The sequence below is a fragment of the Pogonomyrmex barbatus genome, unplaced genomic scaffold, assembly GCF_055798465.1.
Source record: "Pogonomyrmex barbatus isolate J1 unplaced genomic scaffold, ASM5579846v1 scaffold13, whole genome shotgun sequence".
Classification (NCBI taxonomy): Eukaryota; Metazoa; Arthropoda; class Insecta; order Hymenoptera; family Formicidae; genus Pogonomyrmex; species Pogonomyrmex barbatus.
The window spans coordinates 4,586,575-4,603,724 of NW_028297109.1; the positions used below are offsets into that span (position 1 = coordinate 4,586,575).

At 37.8% G+C, this 17,150-nt stretch overlaps 1 protein-coding gene across 7 annotated transcripts in view; it reads right to left on the bottom strand.

Annotated features, from left to right (window-relative positions):
* The window catches only part of LOC105426906 (PAR-domain protein 1), a 72,929-nt gene that overhangs the window by 30,306 nt on the left and 25,473 nt on the right, over positions 1–17,150 (bottom strand). For 5 of the 7 annotated variants that reach the window (XM_089072189.1, XM_011638327.3, XM_089072187.1 and 2 more), the window contains exon 2: positions 11,528–11,557. The exons of 1 other annotated variant lie outside the window; for it this stretch is intronic. In XM_089072189.1, the coding sequence (XP_088928315.1) occupies positions 11,528–11,557 (30 nt within the window). Of the gene's footprint in view, positions 1–1,161; positions 1,533–11,527; positions 11,558–17,150 lie in introns of those variants that run through there. One more of the 7 variants, XM_011638330.3, reaches the window with a different exon arrangement.

The window sequence follows — 17,150 nt, forward strand, 5'->3', positions numbered from 1 at the left end:
CAAAATATAATTAGTAAATATTTTGCTATTTTTACCTCTACTGCGCATAATATCTTTCGCTTGTGTAAGTAAATTTGTTACGCTCGCCGTTTAAAACATAATGAGAATATGAGAACTGAATATATAGGATAGAAATAGAAATAGAAATAGAATAGATCACGCTTCGTTCTATCAGACGTTTGTACATCTTGAGAGCATATGCAAATAAATAACAATAATCTTTTCCACGGAAATTTTCTACGTGTACGATAAAAAGAGACGAGTAGGTGAGAGAGAGAGAGAGAGAGAGAGAGAGAGAGAGAGAGAGAGAGAAGCGCGAACGCGAGCAGAAGCGAAACGAGCTGAAGACATGGGAGGATGCAAATGTGAAGAGCCTTGAGTCGAATCCGCCGTAACTAGGATAGGTGCATAGATGAATTCACACACATTCTGCATACATGGAGACGGGTGATTCATTCACGCTCCATGTTCGATTAACCCGACCCGCCTAGTTAACAGATATGTTTCGCGATAAACGATGCAGGTAAAAGACGCTTTTCAACGATAATCGTAGCGGCAATCATTATAATGAGTATATACTTTTTGCGTCGTAGATTATTTAAAGAAATATTAATTAATTACGCGAATACGTATCTTCATTCAACTTTATTATCAAGGGGAATTATCCTCTCGAGCTTATTTTTATACGTCTTTTCCATTTATCGTGATTTCTTTTAAAAAAAATGTTTCGTTTAACTTTTAAATTAATTTTTTTAACGCTCCTATTATTTATCTCTATCCTTTGACGTGAGAATTTCGGTTTATATACATTGCGGATGAATAAACGCACGGCGATCTCGTGTTGAACGTATACATGTTGATCGTCGTGCAGTAGTAGGTAAGTCGAATGTAGGCTGGCTAACGTAAGCAACAGGTGGGCGTTTCTACTGAACGACTTCTCCCTCTCCACCGTCACTACTTCTATAGTCGATTTTCCAGGTATTATACAGTCCGCATTCTACAGTTTGACTCATACTCATTAGATGAGAAATCATCTTTATTCACCACATTCACGCGATTAGCGAAATCTCTCTTACTGCGAAAATTCGATGAGTTTTTTTTTAAATCGTTTAATCTCTCTCCGTCGTTATCTGTCTAATTCCAACGTGTGCGCTTGCCTACCGTTCATGTAAACATGATGCTGCCGCCACAAGTGCTGGTACTGGGACCACCTGGAGCTGGTGCTGTCTTCGTGGATGGACGGTAGCGGCGGGTGCACTTGGTGGCCGTGGGAGGTCGGCGGCAGAGGCGGCGGCGGCGGCTGCTGGGATTGCGACTGCTGATGAGCCGGCGCGACTACGATGTGCGGATGCTGCGGCGGCTGCACCGACTGCTGCTGTTGATGCTGGGATTGAGGATGGTGCGCCTGGGCGTGCAGCACCCCAGTTGGTACCGGTGGCGGCGCCAATTGCTGATACTCCATAGCGCAGCTCATCCGATTGTCTCACGCGCGCATTTAATTACTCCCCGCGGTATCTCACGAGGTGTCGTACCCCCCGCCCCCCCCCCTCCCCCCGCGCGTGTGTACTGTCCAACGCGGTTGACCGGCGAGGTTCCTCTCCGAGGTCTCCTTTCACTCGCGCCGGGATGAATGACGCGCTCGCATCCGCGACCGAAGGCGAGCACACGACGCGGCGAGCGACGCGATATATATCTGTGTTATTATTTATCAACAACAGAAATCACTCGGGCTTTTATCGGGCGGGCTTGCTGATGATCACCGAGGCTGTTCGCCCGAATTTCGAATGAGCTCCACTTTAGAAGCGAGCGTGTCGAATGGTGGCAAAGATCTGGGATTATTTCTTGATGCCAAGGGCGGGAACCTCCGAATAGGGGAATGCTGGTAGAGTCTATATCCTCCTGGATAAGCTGCGGAATTTTCCGCGATTGTTTAGCGTCGATCAATTATCCCAAACCTTTTCAGAAGACGAATCGCCGTTCCTTCTAACGATAACGACCACGTGATTACTCCCCTCGCCTCACTCACCAGGAGAGACTCGATCAGGAGAGATCTTTGTTATCGCACTCACGACAAGTCCGATACGATCGTGTGATTCACTGAAAAAATTTAATATCCGATGAATAAAAGGAGAGGAAACACTTCGGCGAGGTGCGTCGGGAACGAACTGAGTTCGTCAGTCCGCGAGATGATCACCGATAGGATCGACGCTCCGATTCACGAATCACAGGAATCCGAGACTCGAAGTAAGTCCAGCGCGCGATTAAACCGCGAGCTCTGAGAGTAGCACAGTGTCGACTGTCAAAATCGCCGCTCGTCAGCGTCTATCCGTCGGCGTCGTGTGCCGATTGGAGCAGCATCGTTGCCGGAAGCGGCGCTCCTATTGGTCCCACTCCATGCTCTGCGAGAGGGGGCAGGGCACGAACGATGTGCCTCGACGTCGTCCTGGAGGTGAGCGCAGAGAGACAGCACGAGAAAGGACGGAGCGAGGAAGACGGAGGTACGGGCGTCCAGGCAACGGCACAGATGAAGAGAGAAAGAAAAAGGAGAGAGAGAGAGAGAGAGAGAGAGGATGGCACAGAGAGGGAGAGGGAGGAAGAGGCTAGAGAGAAAGAAAGAGAAAGAGAGGGGAAACTCGCGTGCGTGTCTCAAACGTGTGGCGTCCGGAAAGACACTGAATCGCAAGCGCCACGCCGCTCGAGAGGCTCTATCCCTCTCTGTCGTGCCCGCCGATACTCCGTCTCGTTCTCCTCCGCCCCAACATCCGCTTTTTCCCGCCCCCACCTCCCACTATACATCTGAAACCTGACCCCACTCGTCGCGCAAAAGCGCGCACACCCGCCGTGCGTTGCTGCGGTTTCTTCCTTCTTCGCCTCGCCGACGGCGTCTCTCCTTCCTACGCGAGCGAGCACCAGCTTTATCGACGTCCCTGTCCAGTTTCTAGGATCCAGGCCTAGACCTCTTCCTCCCGCTTGGAGAACGCCATCGTCCTCTCGTCTACCTGTCTACCTGCCTGCCTGCGCGCTCCGGCTGATCGCGCCGCACTTTTTCACTTGTCCTGTCTGTGGCTTGCCTTCCGTCTCTACTTACTTTACCGCCTCTCTCAGTACCTGGCTCCGGACTCTCGGATGTCGAAGAACAACACGAGAGCTTTTACTCACAATATCCCAGCCTCCATGCCTCGAACGTTTTAACGAAATTAATTTTCATGCCTCGGCCATTTTAAATATGTAATCCGATATATTTTTTTTTCCCATCTTTAGCCCGAGACTTCCAAACTGCGAGACGTCGCTTAGAAAGGTGACATCTTTCGATGGATGATTATTCATCGAATGTATGGATTTTATCTTTAAAGTTTGAGCGTTCGTCTAGCATCGTGTTCGACTAGGAGGAGAAGAGGAAGCTGTGTTCCCCTTCAAGTAAATGCACCTCTCTCTGCCGGCTTGAAACGCTATCTCTTCGTCTCGACTCGACTGTGGTATTTCGCCACTTTCGATTTTACTCGGCAAAGGAGCGCAGGAGCGTTCCTTATCGTCAATTTCACAGATCGGTCAATTAAAACACGTTTGAAAAAGTATGTCAGTCCATAGATAACGAGGTCAGAATTTCGCCAATTATCCGTTTTACTTTCCACGCATTTTAATATCGATAAAAATAGAAACTCTTCCTAATTACACAATGTAAATTTGTTTCATATGGAGAGAACTATTCTACCGTTATTCAATATTATTGGCTTTCTATTAGATCAGCATTATTAAATAGAGACAATGTGCAGAATTAACTCCATTATATAACACTCCGAATCGGCTTTGATGCAACAAAGTGAACTTTGTATTTGCGTTTGAAATATCTTGAAAATTTATTCAATCCAAATCATTAATCAAATAAAAAAGGAAGGATCTTTTGATCTTTTTAATTCTGATAATAACGGCCGTTAATATCCAACTTTAATGCTGCGAGCGAAGACAAAGATGATCCCGTGGCGGCCATTATAACCCGCGAAAGCGTGTCTCGCTTTGGGTCAGGGCCATCAGGTCGGGTGTCCGTGGGCAGGATCCAAAAAGGATCCTGCTATCTCTGTTCTACCTCCGACGAACACGGAAGCGTCAGCAGTTAGTCGTATAGCTGAGTGTAGTGAAAGACGACAGTAAAGAAAGATAATTTCGAAACAAGAAGCTTGAAGAATAAAAAAAGAGACCATAAAGGTGTTCTCACCAATAGAGTAACACGCTTAATTCCAATGTATATTTGAAATCAAAAGCTCACAAAATTGTCCTCGTACAAAAGTCTGTCGGAACAGCCTAGAAAATATCTTCACATAAAAATAGTATCCACCTCTGTTTGAAACAACATGTTCTTTTGAATGCTTTATTAAAGTTTCTCTCTTATGAGAGAAACTTATGAGAAAATTATAATTTTAAATATTCGTTATTTTTGCATCGTCTACTTATATGTCTACTTAAAGTTGTATTTACTAAACAATCGCACCGATCGCTGTTGTTCTTCTCTCACCGTGATGATCGTACGCGACGGGCGGAGAAAAAAAGAGAGTGCGGGAGGGCTCCACATAAGTTACGTAGTAAAGGCACGAGGCTCTGAATCACCAGAACCGGTCTGGTAGACGCGATGCCTGTTGTGCGAACGCGGAAACCACGAGAGAGACCTGTGGACTCTCGCGAGTCACGGAAGGATTCCTTTCTCCTCTTCGCTCATCATACTTCTTTTTATATCTCTCAGTTCGTTTTTAGTTCCCTCTCCCTCCCTCCCTCTCTCTCTCTCTCTCTCTCTCTCTCTCTCTCTCTCTCTGTCCCACTCTTTTTATCTCTTTTTATTTTGGAAAGATTCGTCAGACATTTGTCCAGTATTTTCCGATCCAAAGATTCCAAAGTCTTACTTTATTAACGTATTACGTATTATAGTTCGCATTTGATATCACAGATTGCATTTTCAAAATCGATAAATCATATTTGTATAATGTCGATGTTATTATAAATATAAAATTGCAAATTGACCGCGCGATTTAAATACTGTGCGATTAAGCAAATAAGTTTAATCGCACATATGACGATTATATATCGACTTTTTGCATAAGGATGTTGCACAGAGGATTGCAATTATTTCAGTAGTTAATTACACACAGTAGTTAATTACTACTCCGAAATTGGATAATTTATTTTTTCATCTCTCTTTAATCTGAAAGATATTTTTATTATTTTTTTGATTTTAAAAATCAATTCAGCGTCGTTTATATGTATACATTTTATCGGCTTGGGAGATCTTAATGCGAGCAAAGACGTCGCGGCTTTCTGGCTAAAGGTCGTTCGGGAACTGAAACGAGAATCAAGCAACCTGTTGATTCTGGACCCTTTCACTCCCATCCCTGATTCATGCTGGGAGGAAGACGAGGGTAGACGATACCATTGATTTATCGCGCTATAATTCGATATTTCATAAGCCGCGTGTTTTCTCGATTAGAATTATTACATCGATTCCCTCAAATCATGGCGAATTTTTCATTTTTCGTCTCTCATCGCTCAATGGCAAGAGGCCGAAATCGCGGACACCAATCGATTCCCGGACAATTTCCAATCCGAATCTCGATAGCCGGGTTTCGCAATCTCGTTGAAACGACCACCGGATCGGATCCGAATGTGTCGGAACCGGTCGTTTTAGGACCGGGCCAGACGTGAAAACGAAACTTTCGGCGACTTACTTTCTCCTAGGCGTGCATTCCCACCTCCTCGTCGCCATTGCAGAATCGGGTGTGGGCCTGCCTTCTTGGCTACTGCGTTCTTTCCAGAGGACGAGCACCTCTTTTCGTGAGTACCGTCAATAATTCAACCGCTAAAAGCGGAACGCGTGAAAAGGCTTCCTCCTGCAAGCTTCGTTAGCGGACTCAATGTCATTGGTGATGCCAAATTAATCTCTCGTTTAAATTAAACTCTCGTATGACGAAATACTTAGTCATTTAATATTGCTATTTAAATTAACGACGAATTAGCGCGAAATGCGAGCACAAGAAATTTATGTTTGATTTTCTTGCGTTTTTTGAACTAAATTTCCAATTGAGTAATTGTCAAGTTTTTGCTGTAAACAGCCATGCATTTCTATAGGCATGCATCAATGAATGCATATCAACTATATCAGCCGTGTATAAATTTGTTTATTCACGTTAATGGCGCTAGTGCACTGTATCAAGTATAAATATAAGTATGTTTCCCCATTCACGTTTTTGCTTTCGCCATTCGAATGATTTGATTCGTTCAACCTTGTGCGCGTTTTTGCAATTCTAGTCGTATAAATTAAAAAAAAACATCATATGGATTTTTTGTCTTTTTATGTCATCTTACTTAAGAACAAATATATGCGCTTGGTCAATAATTTTTTAAACATAGTTCTCTGTAAAAAAACTGCTTTTTTACCGAGCGCATGTTCTACTTTTTTACTGATTAAAAATTAATTTGATTATTTGATGAAACATTAATCACAATTTTTTCGATTTCGTATGTTTTAAAGCATTTTTGAAAAACAATGAAAAGATTAAAAATATATTTATTTATAAATATTTATAAATATTCAAAGCTTATTCCTTATAGTGAGAATGGAAAATTACATATAAAAAGCGTTACATGTAATGAAACACCTTTATATGATATTTTTTTAAATTTATGAATAATTCAAATTAAATTTAATTCCTCCTTCAGAAATGAATATTTCTAATATAGAAAAAATATAGAAAAGATTATTTTTAAGGAGAGTTTTTAGATATAATTAATTGTTGAAGTTGCACAAATTCTTGAGAATTTTTATATCAAATCAAAATATCTTTGATCATACACCATATCCATAGAGAAGGTAAAGATATAATTTAATAATAATAGTATTTGTGTTAAACAATTATTTTGTATATATATATATATATATAAATTTTTTTCTTTTTTCTAATTCCGAATAATTATAGAGCTATTACTACTGTAATTTGAAAGTATATACATTTTGCTAACGAGACATGCAACATTCTTACTTTATTTACAAGATACTTGAAAAATTCTCGATTTAGAAATAATGTAAAAATTATTTGTTAAAATAATCTCATTTCTCAAGATAAGATATAATGTCAATATAATTTTAATCGCACTTATGATCATATAAAAATATCTGCACCAGTATATTTCCATTTATAATCATTCAAGAATGTGTTTTTACTTTTTTTTCGTTCCATGTCGCCTCGATACGATATCGTTCAATTTGTCACCGCATATCGCATGTAAAACAGAATCTGGATTAGATAACCTTTAGATCTAAGAGCGACGCATTTTCAAACAGGATCGATCCCTAACTGGTTTTGATCCTAAGAAGTGAGAACCAAAAAAAAATTTGCATGGACGCTCGCGGTACGAATCGTGAACCTGGAAGCGGCAGCGCGTTTATTAATTATTACCTTTCGGTAAATACCATTTGCGGGACTTTCGTTCACGACCTTTCGCACACGCGGATGCAACGTACGTGACAGGGACTCGAATGGATCTTGGCAATAATTTCGCATCTGTCCGACACTACTACAAACTTTCAACTGCCGGCCGCACGTGGTAGGTAAGCCAGCACGTACTCATTATCGCTCGAATTGATTGCCGGTATGCGAAATGTGGTCGACGTAGCGTCCGATAGTATATATCTATGTATCTCGCGAAAACTTCCTCGATCGTTCTCCAATGCGTCTGAACTATTTTCCGAGGTACAAAGATTCGAAATATACAGAAAAAAAATTGATTTTAAATAAATTCTTATATTTTCATATATAATTATAATTATAATTATTAGTTGTAATAATTATAATTATATATATATAAAATTATCAAAAATTTTCATACGCAAGATTTTTGAGTCTTGAGTTGAGCAAAAGTAGTACTTGCATCAATACACATTCAATCAAATCAAGACCAAAATTTTTAAGAAATTTATAATATTCTTGCTCGAAAATAATTTAAGTCTTAGTCTTGATTTAAGACTAATTTCTTTTTTTGTGCGGGAAGTGCGATCTTCTCTTCAGATTCATATCAATTTGATCTATTTGTGTGTAGAATACGTATAAAAATTTTTATTTAATAAATTTGTTTACGCTTTAGCACATTAAAAGAGAGGCTGAAAATGATAATATTTCATCGAATTACTATCTTCTTCTTTTATTTGCGCACGCGTACGGAAAAAAAAGAGATATATCGAGATATCGTCTTTTCTCGTAATTGATTCGTCGTGGTCTATCTATTCAAAATAAAACCGATTCAATTGTCATTATTAATTTCGCCTCGGACGAGTCGCGCACGTGGCTCTTTTAAGCAACGTCTGATTATTTAAACTGCTCGTCTTTTATCATTTTATTTGCTAATCCGACGGGGATCCCGGCACGTGCTCGCAGTATATCGCCGTCTTCGGGAAGCGCGCTGAAACTACGCGCGTGGCTTTTATAATCTTTTTGACATAAATGTTCCGCGATGCCGCTAACATCTGCTTGTCAGCTGTTAATTGCGCCGAGCCTGAAGCCGTCAGATCAAAAGGAAGTTGAAACACGCGCATAGGATCCTCCTATGTGCCGTCAAAATAGATCGCGGTGCATATTTAATGTAATAATTTATAATAAAATCGGTTGTAACGATTTTTGCAATGACAGCGCCGATAATAGTATTGGCACAAACGAGGCTTTTGTTAATTAATAATTCACGTTATTAATTATGACGTTAAGAATATAAATATCGTTATTCCTGTATCTATGAATATTCATTGCAGGAGTATTTCGATCACGGACAAGCGCGACGTAAGGTATTTTATATAATCAGAGTAAAAATGTCGGAAAAAGCGGCAGCATGCAAAGTACTTGAGTTAAGGCCGTCTTGATTAATTATATTCAATAATCATATTGATTTCGAAATTGATCCTACATACCTAGTAATGCCAGAACGCTCAAAGGAGAAACTCGCGAGTTCACGCGACACATTCCCGTAGGAAGGCATTCAGATCATTTAAAACGAATTTCAGAAATATGATTTTTCTTTTTCCATGAAAAAGAAAGTACGTAAAATTACTTCGGAATATGATCCGCATTTAATTCCGTTCGGAAGATTATTCGGGAGACTCGGTATTTAACTCCTTCCGCACGATGCTCAATTATTTAATGTAGTTAATCGGGAATAATCGACGCTCAACAATCGCAGATTGTCAGCTGAAATAGTTGAAGCACGAAGGGAAAAGTATCTCGATAACTCGAGAAGTAATGCGATCATCCACGCACAGGGAAATCGTTTGTGCCTGTGCCATGCGACGGTGCATTGTGACCGGTGACACGGTCTTTTTCTGCCAAGCCGAGCCAGAAACAGCCGCGTTGTTTACATCGGTTCACCTGTCACCGACACGTGTTTCATTAAAACCCATCCCATTATTAAATGCATCCGCGCCAGAAATTTTCGCCCGTAATTGCGAGGCGAACCTGTAAGGAGAGGCATGCGATGTCGACACGCGATATTAATCTTCCGCAGATACGTAGGATGAACTTCTTTTAAGATCTTTTACGTAATCATATGTGCTCGTAAACTTCTTTGACCATTCCGAGGAATCCGCTTCGTCCAAGAGAGACAGCGCATCAAGCTGAAGTATAAAAGAAGTATCACTAATAGCCGGATATTTTATCGATACCAGAATTTTTTGGTCGTGATTTCACGTTAAAAATATGATATTCTTTAAGTCGATTTTTTTCAGTGTTTTATTGTATAAAATGACGAACTTTTCCGATTGAAATCGAATACTTTCACGTAATTGATATCGCGCTTAGATCAGAGTGGAAATGCCGACTTCAGCATTTCTTCTTTCCCGCAGTGAAGAAATGAAAAGCGAGATCATTACTTGTAATGTGAAACCTAATTTTATACGCCAACCGCATCTTATCCTCACCGACATGCACGCTGTATTTCCCAAAACAAAATGAAACTGATATCAAAAAATTAACATAAATATCAAGCTAATTAAAGAATAAAGATCAATTTAAAACAAATGATGCAGCATAATTAATCATAGTAAAAAAATAAAAAAAATAAAAAAATAAAAAAATAAAAAAAATGTATTAAAGATTCTTTATCAAAAAATCGCGAAACATTTCTTCGAGCACCTTACAAGTAATGCAAAGACAAAGCGACAACTAATCAATCAACAATAGAGAGATTACAATCGAAAGTCAGATATTTCTATCGTACGATGGAATAAGCGAGAAACGAAGAGATGCATATATATCATAATTACGATTGATTATATCTCAACTCGAGTTGCCATGACGCGAACACGTGTTGGCAGGCTATTAAAAATGGTTGAAATCATAGCAACGAGAAATCGCGGCAACGAGAACTGCAATAATAAAATAATAAAACGACTGGACATTTTATTTTGAAGAACGACGTATTCAATATGTCAAATTACATATATATATTTCATACGAAACGAATATTACATAATTAATATGTAAAAATTGTAAAATTGACACTTACGTATCAACCTCGATAAAAAGTTAAAAATTATTCCAGTGAAAAAAATTCTTTCATTTCCTCCGGATATTGATTAAATATTAAAGAAACAATTTTTAAAAATTTGGAAGCTTTGTGAATAACATTGTTTGTTCTCTAAAGCGCGATTTGAAAATCGCTTGAAGGATGAATAAGGACAAATAAGATTTTTAGAAGAATTCGACGAGATTCTTCATTTCCTTCGTGACTTGTAACGTGAGTGGATATGAAGACATGACAGGATATGACATCACAAGGCCGGGCAACTCTTCGCGTATCTGTTCTCTCTCTCTCTCTCTCTCTCTCTCTCTCTCTCTCTCTCTCTCTCCCCCCCCCCTTTTTCTCCCACCTTTACTATCCATGTTTCTCGCGAAATATCGTATATGCGTAGATTGAATGCAATTCTATTACGTACCTATATATATAATGATAATTTATCCGCACATCCGCTGTTCTAACTGCCCGAGATAACCGTCCAATCTACATTGTAAACTTTTTATCTATTCCCATCGGTATTTTATCTTGTATCTTTTTACTTGTTTCTTGTTCATCTCAAGAATCTTGCAGGCATTTGCTAAATATCGTATTAAAAAAACTGATAAATGTGTATCGCGTGCATATATATGTATACGATTGCTTTATTCAGCAAAACGCTAAGTGCCAGATACATTTTTATCATGTTAATCCACATTTCTTTAAACTGACATTTTTCCTAGGATGATTTAAAAATAATCGGCTATTCGAAACTACTTTACACAATTACAGTTTCTATTTTCTCTACAATCTATGAAAATATTACAGAATAAAAGAAGCGTGTACGTATATATGTATAACTGATAAAACGCATGCAAAAAGGAGCGACTTGTCATATTGTCGTTTCCGATTTCAGCGGAGGGATAAAGACTTCGCTATAGGGGAATCCTTTTGTGGATCCTTCGGGGGATATGCAAAGTAAGAAAAAAAATGATCGTCGATGGTCACTTACCCTTCAGGGAGGATGTTATCATGGGGTCACCTGAAAACGACACAATTATAATATTGCTATTGAACGTCATGATTGAAAATGAAAGAGATATAAAAAGTGAACAATTGCTAAACGAATTTCCGCCTCTCCCTCCCCCTCCCTCCCTCTCTCTCTCTCTCTCTCTCTCTCTCTCTCTTTCTCTCTCTGATTCCACGTGAATTATACACGATATATTATACACTCGCGCATGTGTCGAAGATCACATGGCATCCGCGGCGCAACGAATCGCATTTCTCCGGAGGTGGAGGCGAAGTAAAACAAAGCCCAATAAAGTGAGGAGGGAAGAAGAGCAGACAAAAGGGTCCCTTTCTTTCACGGAGAGATTACACGTCCGCATCGTGGTGCATACGACGGACATGCATAACGCACATTCACATGTTCTCTCTCTCTCTCTCTCTCTCTCTCTCGCCCTTTCTCTCTTTTTCTCTACGCGTATGCGTGCAGCCTCCCACTTGCGCATTATGAGCCGAGAGATAGAGTATCTCTCGCGGCAGGAACATTTTCCCGGTTCTTTTCTGCCGCCCGGTGATCCCTGACCCCGGGGCCCTGCCCACCCGGGCCCACGCGCCTGCGGCCACTTTCCTACTCTTGGAGCGGGAGGATGCCGCTGCGGAGGTGCGGAGGATATTCCGCCGACCTTAGGGTCGGTGGTATCCCGCAACCCCGCTATCCCTCTCCGGGCGTTATTTAAAATAGCGAATAGAGAATGCAGGCACCGGCACGGCCGTCGTGTCGCGCCGGGTTGCACGTGCCGGGATTATATCCATTCGCGATTATTAATTATTCATTAATGCACCGTCGGTTCGCGCCGACAGTCTTACGGTATGAGCATCATAGGTAATTACAGCGTGAAGGATGAAAACGTTTGATGCAACCGCGCGACAAATAACGGGTATTTATTTATTCGAAGCGTTCTCTACTTGTCGAAGCTGTTGATTTTTTTTTTTTTTTTTTTTTTTTTAAGAGTAATCGCCGATCTAACTTCGTTAGATCTCTTGTCGCGTTTATTATAATTGCATTTGTGACAAAACATCATTACGAAACTCTAGTAACCGATCATTTGTCAATCATAATAATCGGGACTATGTATTTTATCTATTTTCATTTTTGTTCAATTTCATTTAAATAAATATTCAATATAAATCGAGATTTTTTTTTTTTTGGAATTTAATTAACATTTGTAATGTAATAATATTTGCTAATGACATCGACCAATGGTAACTAATAATTGAGCTACAATTACCGAAGAATATCGCGCAGCAATTTTTTTTAATAAACACAGGTATATAATTGTCATTATATAAGAAAATAATAAAGAGAAAGAAGTGGTTATAGGCGTAACTGATAATCTAGAATAGGAATAATTAGTGCTTTCCGTTTAAAAGATAACTTTGAATATTTAATGTGGAATCTTATTAAGAAACGATATTAATTAATATCAATAAGTATCAATAAGTTTAATATTAATAGACCTTCATTATAAAATAAAATGTCTTGAAAAAAAATCATATCTAATCTTATATACTATATTTCATATAACTAAATAGAAATTATTTATTAACTACTTTAATATTTTATTTTAAAAACAAGTTAGCTTATTGTACAATTATGTAATAATTTACAAACAATTAAATCTTAATTTTGAATAATAAATATATTTCTGTTTTGTGTGTGCGATGATTGAAAAATTGTAATTATAATTTATATTTCTTCAAATCTTTATGCTCTAGAAATAGCCAAGCTGTATAATTTTAATAAATCAAGATAAAACGTTTTTATCACTAGTTTTTTGTAGTGATTTAATTTTGTTTCTGATTACTGAAAGATTTATTGAAGGATTACAAAAAAATTCTCGATTTATTTAAATCGCGCGTTTAATTTTATAATGCAAAAGCTTGGCGTGATAAGATAGTTCATAAGATGAAGTGGATTTTAATCTTTGAATAAGTATTTAATTTAATATATTACACAACGACGTATCTTTTAACAATTTATTTTAAATATTAAATACGTTAAATATTTTCTAGGACAACAAATAATTTCATGGCCGATGCCTACTGCTTTGTTTGTTGATTATGTATACCATCTCGTCCCGCGTGACGTCATACGTACGCCTAAACACCGTCATTCGCACGGCGACGCTCGAGCGGTTAGGTGGGCGGCCACTCCGCGCTTCTTCGTATTGTTCCTCAAATCGCGACAAGTACTTGAGAGAGCTAAATGCGATTCTAGTCAAACGATTCATGCATGTAAATACTTCCCTATGATTAACGATTCGTAAACTTATCGAGGCGACAGCTGTTCATCGACGCATCTATTCGCGTGATTTATCCACCCGACACACGAATCGAAGTAATGAAGAAAGAGAATTATAAATCGTTATCGTGTCGGTGAATAATTACAGACGATAAAACTATCTTTAATGATGTTCAAGCTCGGATACGTCTCGTAACGTGCTTTGAATTTCTTGCCGATTTGGCTACGTATTTTCGGATCGAGAGCGCGGGGCGATGTGCCGATTGAATGATTCGGTATAACAGAGAAAGATCAATTTTTTGTGGCGAAAGGAACAGAATATTCGGTGCGAAATTACTTTTTAAAATATTAAATATTTCGGGGGTTAACGCGCGCGCGAATCACAAACATCTTTCGATGTTTGTTTACATATGTATGTGCCGCGCGGCAACGAGTGTATATGTACAAAGAACAATGCTATCATTCATACGTCGACATTCGAGCGAGCGAGTAGTGTCTCAAATCATCACTTAATATTCTTCGAAAATAAAATCTTCGCACTCTATGCGAACATTCGGCGATTAATTAATTGCTATAATCAACGCGAAACCCGTCAATTATCGGAGCGAATACAGCGCACGATTTACTCGCGAAAAAAATCACGCAATATACGATAAAAAAATAGTAATTATATTATTACTACATTTACAAACGGATAATTATTTATCTAATAATTTATTTAGCTTGAATTACGATACATACCGCCAGAGAGCTTACAATTTTTTTTGCTGACATAAATTGCTTATCTCAGAGAATTATTTATCCAAAATGCACATCGTACATAGATGTAGACAAGTTTTTTTTTTTAAGATTATCGATCGGTTTATCATTATTTTAATCATATGTTAATGATTTATCATATTTTATCATATGTTAATGGTTTATGATCTTCAACTTACATGGTTATTATCATGTATATAATTGAGTTATTTGTTGCATCGTATCGAATAATATCGGTAAACACTCTCGGAGAGTCGCATGCATGAGTAAAGGGATGTGGCAATTTCAAGATCTGAGCTATTCGGTGTACGATGGAGACAAGCCTCGCGTGCGATTAACATCGGGAGTGCCGTTTAAAAGTTGACGTTGTTTGGCGCGAGCATTGTATCCTGTTAATTAGTGCGCGTTCGCAATTAAATGTGCTTCGCGAGTGTTGTGCAACCAACGAACTCTGTGAGGAGGAGGAGGCCTGGGAGGCTTCGGGCATCGGCGGAGCAACCCATAGGGTAAGTAATTTATTATTTACTTATTCTTTACTTTCACTTGCTTCCTTACCTTTTACTTACGGAATTGATCGTCTCCTAGAAATTATATAATTATTTTAATAGTTCTTTATTTAAGGATTTAAAAAAAAATCGAATAAGAAATTTGTTGCACGCGATAATTATATTTTACATATAATAATTTAAGATAATGATTATTCTGCCGTTAATAATTTGAATATATATTTTTCTTTTGCAGAGGTCAACGAAACTCCGCTGTTGCGCATCGTATCGGTAAGTCGTAAAGTGTTATTTGTTTTAATTTGAAGTGGTGAAATCTTTGAAAACCATATGTAAAAATTATATGTATGTAGATATATGTAATCAATCAAATATTAAATCAAGAATATAAGAATATTGTAGACAAATATATATCAAAGATTTACTTACTTACTTAAAAATAAATAGGCTATAATAGATTAGCAGCACCCTTTAATCTTGAATAAATAAGATTTATAACAATAATATTTATAATTTAACATTATTTTCGAAAAAGTCAATGTAAGCAGTATGAACGTGATGAATTTATAATTATTATTTATTATTCTTCAACAAATTATAACAAATAAATATATTTATTTCCATTATATTAAAAAAAAAATTTTTTTTTAAATCTTTTCATGATGTTTTCATATCTTTGGATTATAAAATTGATAAAAAAGAAATATACATATACACATATAATAGAAAAAGTGTAAGAAAAAATTTATACAAAATTTATTTATTAAAATTTATAGAAAAAAATTGTTTATAAATCGTTACATACATTATTTTATTTTTCCTTTTTCCTTTTTTCTCCAAATATCTTTTAATGAAATCTGCATTACTTTACATTTAATCCAGGATTAAATATCATCTTAATTGGCGCAAGCAAGTAGTAAACATAGGTTTTTTTTTTAATTTGATTTATAGTATAGAATATGAGAGTAGAAATTCAAATTATATAGCAGTTTATTTTTCAAATTATATAGCAAATTATACAACTAATAATTTATTTAATTTGAAGTAAATAATAATTGTTGATTGCATCTAGTTTCATGACGCACTAATTTTATCTTAATCTTTCATAGCCTATTTCTTTGTATTTAATATAATATTTTATATAATATGAATCGTACGTGAGCTGTATATGCAATATTATTGCTTTGGATTCCCAATTCAGTGATTCTTGATATTCTACGTTTTCAAAAAATTTTTTACTCTAAGTAATCTTTAAAATACACTATGTTATAAAATCTATAACATATAATCTTTCATAACGATACAATTTATATCTTCAACATAATGAAATTTTATATATATATATATATATATATATATATATATCGATACAAGCTAATTGTAAAATCTCGCTCTGCCTCAGAAAAACTATATTAAAACGAAAAATAAAAACCAGAAATTAAATTTTCAAAAATAACGTTAGGCATTTGTCGATTTGATTGATTTTCGAAAGTAGACCGAACAGAAATTCGCGCTAGATAGAAAGTCAAACGATCTACGCAAGCGTGATCTTCGTTTGGCTTGTTGATTTTTCCGTTCGCCTACGGTACCACCGCAATATTCGAAGCGCGTTTCTTCGCTCAAGGACGTCGTCCAAGGCGTTCCATCTCGCTGCAACGGATAATACAGCGTTTCAGGATAACCAGCGATCGCTGCTTATTTCTAACCGAGCTAGAGCCGGCGCAGGATACGAGCTGTCGTAGTAATCGCTTTCCTTCTCCTCCTTCGTTTTAGCCTCCTGACCCTTCTGCTCCCGCCGTCTCCAACATTTCTCGCGACGTCGTTACGCCCCTCGTCGTCTCGTTCACTTCTCTTAGTCCGCCTCTTTTCCGCGAACCTTCGATCTTTTTTCCGATCTTTTTTCATGTAACGATATAGGAAAAAAACGACGAAATCGCGTTCGTCGAGAATCTAAGCAATAATTCACACGTGATACTTCATTCCGATTACTGACCGTGGAAAAAAAGTTAATTGCGATGATAATAATGTTGTTTGTTTTTTCGACAGTGATTATAAATAATCCAGAG